The sequence below is a fragment of the Talpa occidentalis genome, unplaced genomic scaffold (genome assembly GCF_014898055.3).
Source record: "Talpa occidentalis isolate TD23 unplaced genomic scaffold, MPIMG_talOcc4v2.1 talOcc4.12, whole genome shotgun sequence".
Lineage (NCBI taxonomy): Eukaryota > Metazoa > Chordata > Mammalia > Eulipotyphla > Talpidae > Talpa > Talpa occidentalis.
The window spans coordinates 78,588,376-78,606,793 of NW_023601212.1; the positions used below are offsets into that span (position 1 = coordinate 78,588,376).

Below are 18,418 nucleotides of genomic sequence, written 5' to 3' on the forward strand. Positions count from 1 at the left end.
CCCTGGACAGACTGGGCAACAGGGGGCTGGCCCAGCTCCAGGGCAACACCTTGGCAGCCTCAGTGAAGATAAAGGAGAGTGCTTGGCTAAGGTCAAGAGGGTCTGGGCCAGGACACAGAGGGGACAGCTGGGGTGGTGGGGGTATGACTGTGGTCCCAACAAGATGCTGGCAGGAACCAGAAAAGGAACATGAGCTGCTAACTAGCCCCTGCCCCCAGTCCTCTGAGCACTTGCTACAATCTTCCCATTAGTGCAATAGGGAGCTGCACCCCAGACTTAGCTATCCCCAGCTTCTGGAGAGGAAACAGGACCTCAGGCCTGGGGGTGGGAACTCAGAGCTGAGGATGCAGCGGAAGGGGTCAGCCATGGGGCACTAACTTAGTTCTCCCTTCCTAAAAATGGAAGGGTTCCTGCATCCTGCTAGGAGTGGAAACTGAGGGAAAGGAGTGATCAAACAGCATCAGACCCCTGCGCTGAGAAACCCTGGGGAACGAGAGCATCAGAGCCTGAGTCTGGCCCAGGTGGGGCAAAGTGGGAAGCGCTGGGGCTCAGAGCCTGGAAGGAACTCTGGAGAGTTTTGGCTGAAGGAGGTTTCCTAGAGGTGGGAGCTGGATGTTCCAAAGCAATAAAATCAAGGAGGTGGGGGAGCGGGGTCCAACCTTCAGCAAATCCCCAGGAATGCTAGGGGCTGCAGGGGTGCAGATCCAGGGTCCAGATGGCCGGACACTGAAAGGCCAAGCTGGGGGAGGGTGGGGCAGGGGAGGAGACGGGGGATTGGGGGCCGATGCCAGGGGAGGCTCACGCGTCTAGAGTGCTGGGGACGCGGCCCTTGACCTCGCCACAACAGGGTGCCCGCTGGCGGGTGGCGGCGGGGCAGCTGGACTCCCCGACCCGGCGCAGAGCCGAGCCCGCCCGGGCCTGACGCGCGCTGGGCGGGGCCGGACTGGGGGCTGGGCCGGGGTCCCGGGGGCCGGGGCGGGGCCGGGCTGGCGCTGCGCAGCCGCGGGGCGACCGCCGCGCATGCGGGGCTCACACGGCTGCAGCCGGCGCCGCTGCCACTCCCGGGAGCATGAAGGACCGAACCCAGGAGCTCCGCACGGTGAGTCCGGCCCCGGCGCGCGGCCGCTGGCCCCCTGCGCTCAGCGCGCCCGCTGCTCCCCACCCGGCTCCGGCGGCCGCCCGCGCGGGAGCCTCTGAGTCCCCGGCCCGGCGGGAGGGGGTCCTGCCGAGTCCGGGACCCCGACCCCCGCCGGGTCCCGCCCCTCCGACCTACCCGGGTCGTGGGTGCCCGTGGGCTCGGATCGGGCTGTCCCGCGCTCTGGCTGCTGGAGCCCCGGGTCCTGGATAAACTTTTCGGTGCCGCCTTGTTTTGGGGGGCTGGAAGGGTGTTATCGGATGCCAGTGGCGGGACAGAAGCCTGACCTCACTTCTGGTCCAAGAAGCAGGTCCCGTCTCTTTCCTCCCAGTGTGCCTCACCACTGACCCTCCTGTCTCCTCCCCACCGCGGGTGTAGACAGACGGCGGGAACGCGGTGAAAAGGGCCCCGGGGCGGTCCCCTGCCCAGAGCCCTTCTGCGGGGCGCGCTGCGGAAACCTGGCGGTCGGGCGGGGCTGGGCTCTTCAGGCGGTGGTTGACTCCGGGGTGCCCCGCTGCCTCCATCACCTGTAGCTCCTATCACCTGTGGCTCCCCACCGGGTCGCTGTGGGGATCTTCGGCCCGCCCGGGTCTGGGAGGGGTCAGGCCCACCCCTGGTCCTCCTCCCTGGGCCCCCCTCATGACCTCCTGGCAGTCTGGGCTGGCATTTCCAGACCCTTCGGGGTATCCTGATCAGATTCCGACCCGAACCTATTTTTCCACCTGTGTCTCATAGTCCCCTGGGGTGTGGCTCCTGGGGCGGGGTTTGGGGGAGCAGGAGGATTCTCAAAGGTTTAGCGTCAGAGCCCACCCTCTCCCAGCTGTGACAGAGACCACTGCTACCTGCTCCTCATCAACAGGGCCCCCTTCCCCTGGCAACTGCCTTTTACCAGGACCTTGGCACTTCTGCCTCAGGAATGGCAGCCCTGTGGGGCCTGGGGGGAGCCGGAGAAGAAATGAATGCAGCCTGTGGAAAGAGGGAGCCTCAAAGCTCTAGACCAGGCAGAGTGTCATCTGATCCCCTGACTGACCACCCTGCTATCAGGCCTCACTGGTTCATCTTTAGGGGGGTTGTTCGGTGGCTCCCCAAAACCCTCCCCGTGCTGCTTTGCTTGGAACTAGAGACCTAGGTCCTCTCATGGAAAGTTTCAAGTGCCCTTTGGGCTTTTGATCCCATAGCTGTACCTGTGCAGATGCTCTGTGCATTTGGTCCTTGGGTACCCCCCAGTTACACCAGTTCCATTTCCTGGGCAGCCTGGAGCTGGGACTGGGCTCTCCTGCTCCATCTCCCCCTAGCTCCAGTTGCCAGCCCCTCCCCTGCTTATTCCTGGCTGAGGGCAAGCCCCCAGTATAAACCTTGTGAGAATTCAAAGGAAGAAGATGGTCCCTGGTGTCATGCAGGGCTCTGAGCACTCCCCCTGCCCCCGCCTCTTTGCGGCTGTCCTCGAGTTTCCTGTGCTTAGTTGAAACAGAATGTTATCTTGGTGATAGATGGCCTGAAAGGCCGTGTTTTGCACTGCTGATGCTTGGGTACCTGGTGAGTCAGCTGTGAGTATAAGGGAGAACCAAGTGGTCAGGGGACTTAGTCCTTTACATAGAACAAAGCCTCTGGCGTATTCACCTTCATCCACTTGCTAAAGGGGAAACTGAGGCACAAGAGAACAGTGATTTGCTGGTAGATCAGGAAGGATGGTAAAAAGGGGTTTTGCCTAGCCCTGAAGACAGATTTGGACCTGACCGGGTCTACAGGACCCCGGAGGGGAGCTTGGATTGTAAGGAACTTGAACCCAGGTTCTTTGCTCTGGTGTGTCTCTGAACCCCAGCTCTCCCCTCCCCCTCCCACTTGCCAGAGTGGTCTCTTAGATGGCATGGCTTCCTCTCCGGGCCTCCTAGGCATTCAGAGTCCATGGAGACTACTGTTCATGACTGGGCGGCCCTACCCCTTAGGGATTTCTGGCAGCCTCAAGGGCTGGTGGCAGGAACCCACACTGGGTGGGTTGTCTAGGGTGCTGCCGACCCCACAGCTTTTTTTCCCACTGGGTCCCAGGGCAAGAGGGGGTAGTTCCAGGTGTCCTGAAACTGACTTCATATCTGGGGGAGACCTCAAACCCCAGGAGTCAGAATTTCCTGCCCAGAATCTCAAGAAACCAAGAAGCCAGTGGTACCCAGGCTGGTCAGCAGAGGTGCTGCTTGGGACAGCAACCTGCACCATCCCCAACCCCCTCTCCCCTCCTTCCTCCTCCTCCACCCAACGCCACCACATTTGGAAGGCAGGCGAAGGGAGCTTATTTATAAAAGTCACACTTGGGAAGGAGCTGGCGCGTTTCCTCAGCGCTCTGCAGGCCAGGCCCAGCCCTCCAGCAGCTCCAGCCCCCACCTCTCATGGGGCTGTCCCTCTGTTCTGCAGGAGGGACCACGGGACTTGTGGGGGCCAGCTCTATGCTGTAGACAGCCTTCAGAGATCAGAACTGCAGCCTGGGGCCTCAGAGGAGCAAAGATCAGCCCAGAGTCACACAGCCAGCGAGACTTTGGGACAGGTTGTCAGCCAGGTAGCCTCACACTGCTGTGCAGCAGCCCCCTTCACCCAGTTCAGTTTTTGTGTTTTGGGGGGTTTTTTACCCTGAGGACCTCTTGGAAGCTGACCTACCCCTCCCTGGGTCCAGAACAGTGTTTATGTGTATATGTGCAGGACTGTGTGGGCCATATGGAACCAGCCTCAGGAGCCCAAGCACGGAGAGAGGGAGACTGGGGCAGCCAGACACAGAAGCAGCCTTCCTGGAACAAGAGAACTTGGGGGGCCCAGAGGAGTTGGATTGGAATAGGAGGCGAGAACAGGAGGGGCCTTTTAGAAGGCAGAGATGGACAGCCCAGCCGGGGGGGATAGCCGGGTGGCTGGGACACCTGGTCCGGAGGGAGCAGAGCCCCTCTCCCTGGTGCAGCCAGGCAGGCCCAGCTGGGGAAGTACACTGCCCCCTCTGTCCACCAGCTACCTCTTTCTCTCTCATTGCCGAGAAGAAACTGGGAGACTGAGAGCAATTCCAGGCAGGTTTATGCCTTAACCCTCGATGTTTGTTTCATTTTTAAAATAGAGCCCTTGGAACCTCCCGGACCCAGAAGAAATGAGGGTATAAGAATAGGACCAGGGTAGCTTCTCCCTCCTTCCTTCCACCCCCACCCCCAACCTCCTTGGGGTTTCCCAGAAGAAGCAATGGATTGGGCACATTTTCATCTGGGATGCAGCTGGAATGGCTTCAGGGACTCTCTAGTCCAACCTCCTATCTCATTTATTGGAAAACTGAAATCCAGAAAGGACCAGGGGTTTTATCCGATACCACAGACACCCGGGACTGGAACCCTGCCTCGCCAGCTGCTCTGGCACCCTGCTACTGGGCAGTCCTGGTGAGAGCAGGGATCTGGTAGAGGCAGTACCCGGGAAGGGGAGAGGGTGAAGGGGCCAGACTGGAGAATCTTCTTTCCTGGACACCCCGTGTGGCCTCTCGCACATCCCTGACTCAGCTCTGGGCCTCTGCACTAGCGATATTAACTTTGATTAGTCATTAAAAAGAAGAAGGGGGGAAAAATAGCCCTCCAGGCGGACAACAGCAGCTCCTGCACAGCAGGGATGAATCAACCTTGCCGGCTGGCCCATAGCCATCCCTGGAACAGGCCTGAAGGCTGCCTGGCCTGCCTTCCTTCTGGAGAAATCAGACTCCTGCTTCGGGGAAAGTGCCCTAGAATCCTGGAGCCTCAGCAGGTGGAGACCACCATGGCTGCTGGACACCAACAGGGGAAGCTTAAGTTGTTTCCAACCGGATTGTCTCCTCCTGAAGGTTGCTATGGTGGGGGTGGCACTCCTCCCACCCACCCCCCCGCCCGCCCTTCATTCCTGATTGTAGGGCTGATTGTCAGGTGATGAGGCCGTGGCTGGGGTGGTCAGTTAGCCAGAGAGGAAGGAGACCAGCCATTCGCAATCCTGGACAGCTCTTTAAAAACTTAGACTTGCCAGCAGCACCCCCAGAAATTCTGATCTGTCTGGGAGCTGTATCCCCAAGGGATTTGGTGCCAACCAGGGTTGAAAAGAATAAAAAAAAACAGCAGGACAAATCAGCATTTGGTTGGATGTGAGAGAAGGAATGTGGATGCTCCCTGTTTCTGCCTTGGGAGTTCCTGATACTTTTTTTTTTTTTTTTTAATTTTAAAGAGCAGGTTTATTAGAAAAGGTATAGGGCAGTAAAAGACACTTGCATAGACATAAGCGGACAGAAAGAGCGGTCCTGAAAGGAACAGGTTTGCTGAGAGAGGCCTGCATGGTTGCAGGCGGGCGGCTTTGAGGAGAGCTGCCTCCACTGAGGAAGGTCTGTGAGGAGAAGCTCCAGCATGGTACAGGTCAGGGGCAGGCAGGAGGGAGCTGCCCTGCGGAGGGAGAGAGTGGGTGAAAGGAAGCACCTGCATAGTCATAGGTGGGCAGAAGGACTGCTGCCGGTTCCTGGTACATTTGAGTTATCTGCAGCAGGCTAAGGAGAAAGAGGTGGAACCTCATTTTGGCCAGGTAGTGGGCAGGATGGGCTTGTCCAGAAGATATTTGAGCCCTCCAGCTTGTAACTGGCCCACAGCTCCCGCTGCCATCTCCATGCCGCCTCCCAGCTCCCCAGCTCTAAGCCAGCCCTCTTGCCAAAGTTGTGACTGCCACTTGGAGTAGGCTGGCAGATTCCCAAGGGAAGTGGGGCTCTAATCATTCAACAGGTATTGAGGTGCCCACTTTGTGCAAGGGTGTGATGTCCACCTGGGCAGCCCAGGATACTGGGAAGATGGCATGCCAACCTAGTTCCTAGATTCTTTTTAGTTCAGAGTGTGTCTGGGGTGGGGATGGGGCAGTGGGGGCTGACATCCTTGTCATTTATTCAGTGTCCAGTGAGAACTGATTAGGCGTCAACTTAATGTGGAGGACATCTCTAGAAAGGTGTCACAGGATTGTGGGTGTGTGAGGTTAGAGGCACAAGCTTGCAGGCAGCAACAGAGTCACGAGCCAACAGATTCTCACAAACTGGAACAAGGATCAGAACAAATGAAACAGGAAAAAGGTCCTTCGCTTAAGTCCCAAATCCAACCAAGTGGAGTGTGGTAGGGAAGGACGTGAAACTTTCCTTGACGGGGATTGCTATATATATGATCACTTATGTGATACAGGAAGTGCTATATATATGATCACTTATGTGATACTTGACTGCATTAACAGAGATAGACAGTGTAGAAAAATGAAGGAGATGGGTCAGCTTTGTGGCATTGCTCAGACCACAGCCAGCAACATATTGAGTTTGTATTCTGTCTTATAGAAGACAGAGGCCAAGTGGAACAAGTCTGGGGTAGGAGGTACAATTAGGGCTCCTGGGAAGGATGTGAAGGAGACAAAATGTTCAACTTTGAAGAAAAACCGTGGGAGGATATGGGTGCTACCTTCAGGTCTCTGGCAGGGCCAGCCTGGGAGAGGGCTCCAACAGGCTCTGTTTGGCCTGGGACCAAACCACAGGAAGGGAAGGATTTTCTAACAATCGGGCCTACTCCAGATGGACAATTGCCTGGAAAAGCTAACTAACTTGCCATTACAGTGTCTGGCTACTGCTGCCGAGGCCAAGGTGACTTTTCAGATCCCTTAGAGCCTGAGAGTCTGTGCCTGTGACTCAGTTGGGAGGTGAACGGTGTGTGGGGAACCAGAGGAGAGAGTACTGACCCAGGGGAGCTGGAGAAGGCTTCCAGAAGGACATGTCTTCTAAGGATGTGGGAAATGTCAGCTCATGGAATCAGCATTCCAAGTAGGGGGAACTACATGGGGACAGGGGGTACACCGTAGCGGCAGGGGGACCTTAACCATGGGGTGTGCTGGGATTAGATTTCAGGCCATTAGATGAAGTGAGATGAGGATGTGGGGTGGGGATGAAAAGTCCTGAGGGGGAAGAAACACTAGGTCTTGGTGAGGAAGGGACTCCTGGGGCTATTCCCAGGAGGTTTGCTTGGAGCCACAGCTGGTTTGACCAAGACTGAGGTCAGGCCTTGAACCCCCGATTGACTTTGGGGTCAGTCTGAATGCTGCCTCCAGGGGGACCCCAACCTGGATGCCCCACTCAGACTCCAGGCCACCTTTGCCAGCTCTGCCCTCCAAGATGGAGGGGGTGCGCATCTCCCCTGCCAACCCTCTGTTGGAGAAACTACTAATTCCAACCTCCGACCCTCTGAGGAGACTGTGGAGGTAGCGGGTCCAAGCTGGCTGCATGCCTGAAGCAAATCGGTCCTCCCTTCCCAGGTGGACAAAACAAGGCTGGGGAGGGTCACTGGCAATGACCCTTGTCCCTGGTGACTCAGGTGCCTTGTCTGAGACCCTTACTGGTCATTACTCTTTAGGGGGGAGCTGGCTATTCTTCTGTCCCTTCCCGTCCTTCCTGTCCTACTCTGGGCACCAGAAGGACAAAGGACAGGCACTGAGTCACAGGGGCTCCTGAGTCTACCTCCCAACCCGCAGGCTGCTTAGAAGGGGGAACTGGGCTCCTCCAGGCTGCACTCTTCCTCAGTTTCCCCAGAAGGTGCTCCTCGCTCCACTGCAGGGCCGGGCGTGGTCTGTTAAGTGGAACGGCTGGATTCTCTGTGTCTCTGGGTGGGCTTGGTGGGGGAAGGGAGGCCACCTGGTAGCAGCCACAGGCACTTATGGGAACAAGGATTTATTTTAGCTGCTGAGGGAGGAGGTGTGATCTCTTGATGAGAGGGGGCCCCTCTGAGCCGCCTCCATAAAGCTCCCAACTAACCCCCTTCTCTTCGTTGGTCCCCACTTTGGCAAGATAGAGGGACCCCAAGAGCCCCAGAAGCACAGCTCTTCCCAGATCACGCTGCGCTTGCCCACTCCCCGTCCTCCCTCCTGCAGCCGGAGTCACTGTCCTCATTTCTCAGAGGAGCAAACACACCAGAGGGGAAGGCCCTCAGCCAGCCAGTGTCTGTGCGGGCCTGAACCCCTTCCTCAGAGGCTAGAGGGGCCCAGCCTGAAACTTCCCTCGGCCTGTCCCCAGACTCGGCACGGCAGGGAGGTGGGTACAGAGCCCATTAGTGCCTCCTCCGGAGCAGGGGAGACAGTCCTGTCCTGGGGCTCCTGGCCTTGGCTGTGGGGAGAAACCTTGGCTTTGCCAGCAGAGTGGGCTGTCGCTGGCCACTTGGGATGTGTAAACGGGTAGTAACGAGCGTGCCAGCATCCCAGAGTCAGAGGTGTCACTACCCCCAGCGCCTGATGGGGGTGGCTTTTGGCAGCTGCCCCTGCCGCAGTGGAGTCTGCACCTGTGGTTGAGGCCCAAGACAGGCCCTGGGCCAGGGGCAACATGACTGGCCTCCTGTGCCTGCTGGGCCCAGCTCTGGGCCTGGAAAGAAAGAGGGTCAAGGTCCAGGGCCAAGACTGTCAAGGAAAGAGAGGATCCCCAAGAGGACTGAGTGGGCAAAACCAGCCTTCGCAGAGCCCTGAAGATGGTAGGGCCTGACTGGGGTATTGGGAGGGTGGCCCCTGTCTGGGCCATGCTACCTTTTGGGAGGGAAGTATTAATGCCCATGGCCGTCCCTCCAGGGCCCCCTCCCCGCCAAAGGGAGCCGAGGGACAGGAGAGAGGGAACGCTGACTATGGCTGGGGGCCCAAGTCCTCAGGTTTTCTTGCCTGCCCTATGGTAGGCCTCCCCATTTGCACCCAAGAGTAGTGTGTGCTAGGAGGACCCTAGTCCTGAGGGGGAAGGGATCCCTCACTTGGTTGTCAACGCTTGGCCCTATCTCTTGACAGGCATGGCCTCTCTGGCCGGTCCCCAAGTTTCTCCAGCTCTCAGTGTGGCTCAGGGCTGCAGGCACAGCTGTCAGTGGCTGGTCAGGACCCAGTCTGCATGTGGGTGCCCTGTACTTTGAAGCCCCAGGTTTAGGGGGATCCAGGGTCCTATCACCGGTCCACTCATGAGTGCACACCCTTGCACAGGCCAAGGACAGCGACGATGACGATGATGTCACTGTCACCGTGGACCGAGATCGCTTCATGGATGAGTTCTTCGAGCAGGTGGGACCAGCACCTCCCTCCCCCACCACTGGCGGACCCATAGTGGCTACAAGCACCAATGAATAAACCCATTTTGAGGGTGAATAGACTGAAGTTCACAGGGGAGCAGTCTGGCTCTGAAACTACCCTCTCCTCCCATCGCCCCCTAGAAGGATGCGTGTAGCGGCCATGCGGCTATGCCCACCTCACACCCAACACCTGAAGCCTGCACCAGCCTGGCCTCGCCCCCACCGCCAGCCCTACTCAGGGCAAGTTCTAGCCCCAGGAGCCCCTCCCTGGGTTTTCGCTCTCAACCACCTGACCTTGGTCCGCAGGTGGAAGAGATCCGCGGCTTTATCGACAAGATCTCCGAGAACGTGGAGGAGGTGAAGCGGAAGCACAGCGCCATCTTGGCCTCCCCCAACCCTGATGAGAGTGAGTGTGAGGGGCCAGTTTCAGGTCAGGGAGGGACTCCTGGAACCCCGGCACCCCTCGCTGCCTGGCAAAGGGGTGCCTAGACCTGGTCAGGTGGGAAAAGCTCCATAGGCAGCCTCAGGAAAGCCAGCGGTGGGGCGGGGGGGCCTGCAAAGAATAGTGGAAAGGGACTCTCTTTGGGCCCCAGTTGGGCCAGGCAGCTCACTCCGCCCTTCCCAGGTAAGCTGGCTCTTTTCAAAGCAGCTGGGCTGGCTGCAGCCCTGGGAATCTGGGAGGCAGAGCAGGGAGGAGGGAGGGAGAGCATTGCCTCTGATCAATAGGAGGCCTCTCAGCCCAGCCCCTCCCTTTCTCTCCTCCCTGGGGAGCAGATGGCAGCTCTGAGGCGTCAGCACTGTGGGAGGGCAGAGCGGCCAAGCAGGCAGAGCTTCCGGAAAGAGCTGGCAGCCCTGGCACCTGGCCACTGGCACCCCAGAGCCAGGCATTTTCAGGGCTCCAGGAAATCACCTCTCCCCCTCCACACGGGGAACCTGTGTGTGTCTGCATTCTACTCTGTCCCCAAGCAGGACCCCTGGCCCTGCTGTCACTGCTGTCACTGTTCCTGTGCAGGTGTTGACTACGACACTAATATATGTGCCAGGCTGACAGCACACTGGCCCCATACCCCGTCCCCTGGAGGGGGGCTCACCCTCTGTCCCAGGGAGGCCAGGCGTGTGCACAGCCCACCTCTGCGTGCTGCTTTACCCCTCTAGTGCCGGCCATGAGAGAGGGAGCCAGTGTGAGACTGCTGCCCAGCTGTTTCGGGGGAGGGGGCCTGGGGCCCACAGCCCAGGCACCTAGGGCTTGATTTCATTCTCCTCCCCAGCACTGCCTCCCTCTCCATCACCACTAACCCAGGCCCACAGCAAGCCCTAAATTCCCAGAATAAATCCACAGCCCCAGAGTGTGCTTGAACTCAAGGCCATTGCCACACCAACCAAACTCAGCTCCAGAGCTCGGAAGGCAAAGCGAGTCTAGTGAGAGCCAGGGAGACACTCCCAGGAAGGGGTGGACAGGAGGGAGGGACCATCTCCCGAAGCAGGACATGCACCCAGTGTAGTTTCCCGCTCCCCAGAGATTTGTCCCAGTCAGCAGCACGTGACGTGGTTTGCCTCTGGGCCCATGTGTATCTGGGTCAGTATGTGTCCCTGTAAGGGTCACTTCTGATGAGGGTCAGAAGGGGGCTGGCTGGGTGGGGGTAGGAACTGTAAAGAGATGGGGAGTTGGCCTGTCACCTTCGGGAAGGCAGGTGGGTATGGGATGACAGGCTGCCCGGCTCCACCGCAGCTCCCTGTGCACAGCCAGTAGTGACTCTTGTGCACAGCTCAGACCCACCATCAGCGAGCTGGTCGGGACCTGCTGATAGTCAAGGCGTGGGCTGACTAGCAGGCACTCTGGGGCAGGGGTCCCACGGAGGGTTCCAGGGCAGAAGTGGAGCAGAGTTAATAAGTCACAGAAACGCTGGTGGTGAGTGGCGGGCTTCTCTGGGCAAGACTCCCTCTGCCTCTTTTGGGGGCTGCCATCCGGGCTGGGCTATTTTGGGTCTGAGCAAAAGAAGCTGAGACGTCAGAGCAGCTGGTAACCAAGTTTTCCTTTGTTCATACAAATGAGGCACCCTCCTCCGCTCCTCAAAGCCCCCCATTCCACTCCACTCACATCCACTGGGAGCTGGCCTCGCCTCCGGCCTCTCCGGTTGGCCCCTCTCAGTGCCCTCTCCAGTCCCCAGTGGCCCCAGAGGCCAGCAGAGGGTGGATGGGGAAGCCTGCAGCCAGGAGCTCAGTCCTGCTCTCTGTAAGGGGTGGGGTTCTCGGGGTTGCCCTGAGGCAGGAGCATTGCCAGCACCCTTTGCTGCCCCCACTACCCACAAGGACAGGACATCTTGCTCCATTTTATTGGCCAAAATACCTCAGCGAGGGGGGGCAAACTGCTCACCCCCATGGCCTCGGCCAGTTTTAGGGAGATGGTTCTAGTTGGAACACAGCTAGAAACTCCATGCCACTGCCTTCCCCCAACTTCCCTCTCTCATGAGGTAGCTACCTGCTACCAAGGGCCCACCTCTTCGAACCTCTTCTCCAGCTGCCTCCTAGGCCAAGTGCCTTCTGCCCCCAGACACCCCTGGGCACCCAACCCTTGGTCTCCACTGGGCTCAGCAGCCAAGGACAGGGCTTTATGAGTAGAACAAGGTCTGGCCTCGAAGCGCTGAAGCTTGAATTCCAGGGGAAGGGGGTGGGGGCTGAGGCCTGCCTCCCTGGCCCCAGCATCCCATTCGCTGCATGCTCACCCTCCTGTGCCACCAGCTAAGACCGGGAGAGCCTGTACACTGCACCTTCAATTTCAGCAAGTGTCAAGTAAATGTGCCCCAGCGCCAACCTTAGCATCGCCAGCTGCTCCACGATTATTTCTGCCTTAAATTTAGACCCATCTGTCTTCTCAGGGAGTGGGGGAGTCAGCAAAGGAGGAAGGGAGGCTCCCTGCAAGGCAGCACAAGAAGGGGAGGCTGCTGCCGATGTGGCCCTGGACCTCGGGTGGAGGGGCAGGCAGAGCCTTAGCCAGTGGATGAGGGGAACTCAAGGTGTCTCCCCCCAACCCCTTCTACCTCCCAGAGACAAAGGAGGAGCTGGAAGAACTCATGTCTGACATAAAGAAGACGGCAAACAAAGTTCGCTCCAAATTAAAGAGTGAGTACGGGCTCCAGGCCTTGTCTGTTATACAGGGGCACCGCAGACCTGCTTCTTCCATGCAGCCTGTGGGGTTTCACTTATCCTGAGGGGCCACCTTGGGTCTTGCTTTCCTCTAAGAGGATGCTAGTATGTGCCCATTCACTCAGCAGCTACCTAGAAAGTCTGTTTGTGCCAGACTCTAGGTTAGGCCTCAGGATAGATGCTTAAGGCTTTGTCCAGAGCATTCCCCATGCTGGGCACTGCCTTCCCGCCCCAGTCCAGCTAAAGAGGGTCAGCAGAGTGGCCAGTACCACCTGGCTGCACAGAGAAGCCCTCATGCCCCTGGACAGGCACAGATGTGCACACCCCACCTGTGTCCAGACTAGGATCCTTGATCCTGGCCGGTCTGGTCACATGGTCCACCCCAATCTAGTCATGACCTTTGTTGGGTGCATAGCCTTCCTGAACAGGAAGTAAACAGGACAGAGACTGGTGGGTCTGAGCCACCAAACTAGCACATAGTAGGTGCTCACACACAGTTCTGTATGTGTGTTAATGCACATGTGCATATACTATGTGTGCGTCATGCTGGGAAGGGCCTTTGTTGGCCCTCCTCCATCAGTGCCTGGTGCTTCTCTTCCTCTTCAGTAAGCCCCCTCACAGGCCACACAAGTTCCCCCAGGATAGGCCCCTGGCCAGGTCCTGGGTGCGAGGGTCCAGATGTAGTAGGGGGCGCAGGTATGGCTCAGCAGTCATTTGTTCCCTCAGGCATTGAGCAGAGCATTGAGCAGGAGGAAGGCCTGAACCGCTCATCTGCTGACCTGAGGATTCGGAAGACACAGGTGCAGACTGGCCTCTGGGGCAGGTGGCAGGTAGGGTGCCAGAGGCTCCAGGGTCTTGTAGGGCTGGACTGACACCTGCACTCCCATGTCGGACCCACAGCACTCTACGCTGTCCCGGAAGTTTGTGGAGGTCATGTCGGAGTACAATGCCACGCAGTCTGACTACCGAGAGCGCTGCAAGGGCCGCATCCAGAGGCAGCTGGAGATCAGTAAACTGAGGGGGCAGGGCCTAGGTGGAGGGGCGGGGCCTACATGGAGGGGCGGGGTCTGGCTGGGTGCAGGGTGGAGTTTGATGCACTCCATGGGTAAAGCAGGACGAGGCAAGCTCATTGGTACCCCTGCTTGCAGCTGGCAGGACCACCACCAGCGAGGAACTAGAGGACATGCTGGAGAGTGGGAATCCAGCTATCTTTGCTTCCGGGGTGAGTGTGAAGGTGCAGGGACCATTGGTGTGTGTGCAAAATGCTATGTTTCGACAGTAACGTTGTGAAGCAGGTTTTAGAGAAGGCCAAGCAGAGAGGGGAAGGTATCAGCTGAGGATACAAGGATAGAATCAAGACCTTTACTCCTGGTCCCTCCCAGTTGGGTCCACTTCCTGCTACCCCAGCCCATTCACCACTGGTCTTCCACCGCCCTCAACCTTTTACCCTCCTGGGGGACACAGTGCCCTCGACTGTCTCTATGTTCAGGTGAGACTGCTCTGCCGAGGAGGGGGCTTCCTGAAGGAGGGGGCACACAGGGTGGGAGGCAGCTTGGGCTTGTGGGTTGCAGCAGGAGAGGGGAGAGGCAGTTACAGTCTGTGGGAGGAAAAAGAAGGATGGGGAAAGGCAGGTCGAGGCCTGGGTCCTTGGGGCAGTCAGCTTGGGCTCTGTACCAGCTGCTGATGAGACTAGCACTTAGCAACTAGTGTGTAGCAAGCCCAGGTGAGGAGTGTTAGTTGTCCCATATTACAGGTAGGAAATCAGGCCTCAGAGAAATTAGTGACAACTAGTAAGAGCGGCAGGAAGGCAGGGAGGGCTGTGACTGAGGGGAGCCCCGGGCCTGCTTCTGAAGCACTGCTCAGGCCACTGCCCATCCCAGCCACCTTGGTCTTGGCCTCCTGCTATCCTGGGCTCCATCCCCAGTCCCTCAGCAGGCCTGTGGGTCCCAGCCCACTGCTTCCACTCCCTAGATCATCATGGACTCCAGCATCTCGAAGCAGGCCCTGAGTGAGATTGAGACGCGGCACAGTGAGATCATCAAACTGGAGAACAGCATCCGTGAGCTGCATGACATGTTCATGGACATGGCCATGCTGGTGGAGAGCCAGGTGAGTGCCCGGGGCCAGTCGCCATCCGCCCTAGCCCACTGCAGCACCTAGGGCTGCACTAACCCCTACCCTTTCCGCCCAACATGCTGCCCTGCCCGGGAGGGACTGAGTCTCCAGGTAACTAACCAGCTCTGTTGAAACTGCCTCCAGGGCCCTGCCCGTAAGAAGGACCCTTTTATCACTGCATGGCTGTACCAAGACCCAAGGTGCTGCATGGCTCTGCTTGCCCGTCCAGGACCCCAAGCCCTGCATGACCCTTCCCACCTACTCCCTGTTTCGTCTGTTGTATTCACAGCTACCCTGGGCTCTGTGGACCCAGTCCCTGTCTAGGAGCTAGAGGTACAGCAGTGAACAGGACAGCTGAGGGCCTGCTTCCTGGGGCCAGTGTCTGTGGGGCAAAAGGGCAGCATAAGTAGATGACAGATGGAATATTCTCCACTTGCTCAGGAGATATGAGGAGGCTGTGTGATAGAGTAGTGGTTCTCACCCTTGAAAGAGCCCATGAACTACTGGCAGGGCTTTCAAGTGTCCAGTGTCAGAAGTTGTAGGTCCAAGGAGGAGAGGAAGGCATGAATTTGCATTTCGAACAAACTCAAGGGTGATGTTGATGCTACACTTGGGGTAACACTGCTAAAATGACTTCAGACAGGGTAGGCCTCTGAGAGGTGGCATTTGAGCACTGAAGACTTCCCCTGGGTAGACTGATGAGCTGGCCCAGGCAGCGGGGCTAGCAGCACCAAGTCCTGGGGCTGGCAAGAGCCTGACTAATTTGGGGAGCTGAAAGGAGGTTCATGCAGCTGGAGAGCAAAGATAGTTGGAGATGCTGTAAATGGGGGAAGTCTTGGGAGGTGGGACTGGGCATCTGGATTCTCTTCTTGAAGAGGATTGAAGGTCTTCAGTGTAGAGTGATATGACCCGAGTTAGGAAGCAGGGAGGCCATGACAAAGAGGCTGCTGCTGCCATCTGGGTGAGAGACCATGATGATGGGGTGCTGGTGGGTGCAGTGGATTTAGAGTGAGAACTGCTGGGAGTCTTGGGCGGGGTCATGGTCAGAATCGCCTCTAGGGGCTGCATGGGGCCAAACTGCAGGGCTCAAGAGGGCCCTGGGCAGGGCAGTGAGTCTTAAAGGTTGAAGACTACAGAGCTGGACGGAACCATGGTGCCTGGGAAGGATGGAGTAGGGGGGCTCACTGTGGTCACCTGGGGAGCATTGACCAGACTCCAGACTACCCACGCCTGCCCCTGCCTCCCTCTGCCTGGCACTGTCTGACTCAGGGCCCCAGCTGAATGTGTCTGCATGGTCCCCAGCCCACCCACCCCCTCGGATGAGACTGCATGGCCAGGTCCCTCCCCAGGATGGCTGCTCTGTGGGGAGACGCAGAAAGTGACTGGGGTTCTGGCCTGAAGGACACAGATGAGAAGCTGTACCTCATCCTCATGCCCCCTTTTCTCTAACTCCAGGGTGCTTTCCCAAAGTCCTGACCCTGAGCGGGGCCCTCTGGAGCTTGGGTGCCCCTGACCCTGCAGGGAGAGATGATTGACAGGATTGAGTACAACGTGGAGCATGCGGTGGACTACGTGGAGAGGGCGGTCTCTGATACCAAGAAGGCTGTCAAGTACCAGAGCAAGGCACGCCGGGTCAGTAGCTCCAACTCTGCCCACGCCCCACCCCGACCCACTAGAAATTCCTAGACCATCACAAATCCTTCCCAGTTCTACCTTTACCCCCACCTCTCAACTCCGACCAGAACCTTCACCCAGGGCGCCCAGCCCTGCAGTGTCCCATTACCACCCTCTGCCCGGCTGTGTTCTAGGCTGTCACCTTCCCCATTTGATCCCCTCACTCCCCTTTTGGGCCATGCCCCTCAAAGCTCTGGCCAGGGCGCTCATCCTCCCCGCCCCCGCCCTCTCGGACGTGTACTGAGGCTCCTTCCTGCCTCCTCGGTGCAGAAGAAGATCATGATCATCATCTGCTGTGTGGTCCTGGGCATCGTCATCGCCTCCACCTTTGGAGGCATCTTTGGCTAGAAACCGCCACCTTCCACTCCACTCTGGATGGTCTGCCCCGAGGAGGCCCCCTGGCTGCTGCCGCCTTCTGGCTCGGAGGCCCTCCTTCCCACTCCATCCTGCTCCTTTCTCTGCCACAGGGCCTTCCATCCCCACCCTGCCCTGAGCCGTCGTGTGCATGATCTTTGTGACAGTGTGTGTCTGTACAGAAGAGGCAGAGGGGCGCTGGGCTGGGAAACTGCCAGTGGGGTGGGGATCGGTCAACAAGGAACAGACTGGGGCTCTGGCCCAGGCCGTCTCACCCTTCCCAGGCAGGGCTGCCCTGGTTCACACGCTCTCCTTCCCTTGCCTTCTGTAATTCTCCAGTCTGGGGTCTGCCCCTCCTGGGATCAAGGCTCTTTGAATCCCACCCTTGCCTCCTACTGACCCACTCATCTGCCCTGTCCTCTCCAGCTGTCCCCCTAAGTCAGTCCCCCTGAGGGATGGGGGGGATCAGCTGGCCACATGGTGCTGCTTTTCAGGTTAGGGGAGGGTAGCCCTGAGAGACAGCCCAGCTTGAAGCCTCTAACAGCTGATCACTGCCAGGGAGGCTCAGGGTGTCGTGGCCAGGTGGCTTCTGACCCTGTCAAGACCAGGCTTCCTCCCCACCTAGGGGCAGAGTCCAACAGGTCTTTGGCTGCCTCAGCCTCCCTTCCCATATTCCTAGAGCCCAAGAGCAACCCCTTTGCGTTATGCCTGATCCTGACCCCAGGTTACCTTCTGGAAAACTGGCTGGTACCTGGTTCCCAACCACCCTTGGAGCTGGGGAAGCAGAGCAGGCCCCAATCAGGTCTGTGCCCTGGGCCATCTCCCCAACAGGCCTCAGTTGGGTCCTCAAGCCAGTGTGTTGTGCATGTTTGGGACAGTGGTCCCTGCTCTCTTGTGCTCTGGGAAGTCTGATGTCACTTCTGGCCTGCAATCTCATTCTACCTTTGCTGTCCCCCATTGATGTGCCACGTGGGTGTCAGGTGTCTCGGATGCAGTATTCAGCAGCCAGCCAGGGAGGGGTACCTGTCCTTTCCCACCACCTTGGGCCTTCTCAAGTCAGAAATGCGTCCCCCACCCCACTTCCTCATTGACAGGCAAGGAGTGTGCATGCGAGTGCATGCAGCAGGGGATGGGGCCACGTCTGTGCCCTACCTTCCTTCAGCTTTGCTCCTGCCCAGTGACAACTAACCACTGTCCGTGTTGCCTTCTTTAACAGCAACTTCCCTCCCCTCCTCCATCCCTTCACCAAAGGTCTTGGTACAACCAGCTGCCCATTTTGTGAAATTTTTATGTAGAATAAACATTTGTATCTGTACCATGCCTCTGCTCTAAATTTCTATCATGTCACATTCTTGTAACTTGGGGGAAGCAGGGGGGTCAGCGTATACGGCAGAAAGATGGAGGGACTCAAATGAAGCCAGTCCTTTTCCCACAAAGGACGTAAGCCTCTGGGCCCTCCTTTCGAGCCTGAATGTCTCACTCAGGGCTTCCTGAACACCTGGTGCCCAGTCTGCACCATGGGCCAGATGTACCCTCTTCCCATTTTCCCCAGAAGTTGAAAACGACCTTTGGCTCCCCTCTTCCTATCAGCCTGTGAGTCCCCCGAACCCCTGTACAGGACCTGCCCTTCTGACAACTAATAACTGAGCAGGTGACAGGTGCTGGGCTGGTTAGCAGCTACTGATACAGCTGAGGGCCTTTGGGCTGGAAAATACCTTCAGACCAGTGGGTGCCTCATGCTGGGCAGTGCCTCATGCTTAAGATCCCAGATACACTCCATCCTGCTCATCCTTTCCAACTTTGTCAAGTGTTACATAAGTTAAAGGAATGTGTTAGTCTTGCAGGCTAAAAGACTGCTCTAAACATTGAAGTTCTGTAAACCTACTTCTACCTCAGGAATCAAATAGTAGCCCCCACCAAGAAA

At 58.0% G+C, this 18,418-nt stretch overlaps 1 protein-coding gene across 2 annotated transcripts; it reads left to right on the forward strand.

The window, feature by feature from the left end:
* Window positions 1–1,036: 1,036 nt before the first annotated feature.
* Window positions 1,037–17,904, forward strand: STX1A (syntaxin 1A). Of its 2 annotated transcripts, XM_037506826.2 has the most exons (10): window positions 1,037–1,099; window positions 9,122–9,199; window positions 9,514–9,613; window positions 12,253–12,327; window positions 13,078–13,151; window positions 13,252–13,360; window positions 13,500–13,573; window positions 14,323–14,460; window positions 15,988–16,098; window positions 16,411–17,904. In XM_037506826.2, exons 1-10 carry the CDS (start codon window positions 1,070–1,072, stop codon window positions 16,486–16,488), a joined length of 867 nt encoding a protein of 288 aa, XP_037362723.1. In that variant the 5' UTR covers window positions 1,037–1,069; the 3' UTR covers window positions 16,489–17,904. The 2 variants fall into 2 exon arrangements, with proteins under 2 accessions (XP_037362723.1, XP_037362722.1); XM_037506825.1 differs by lacking the exon at window positions 16,411–17,904 and having other exon boundaries at window positions 15,922–15,996.
* Window positions 17,905–18,418: the final 514 nt, after the last annotated feature.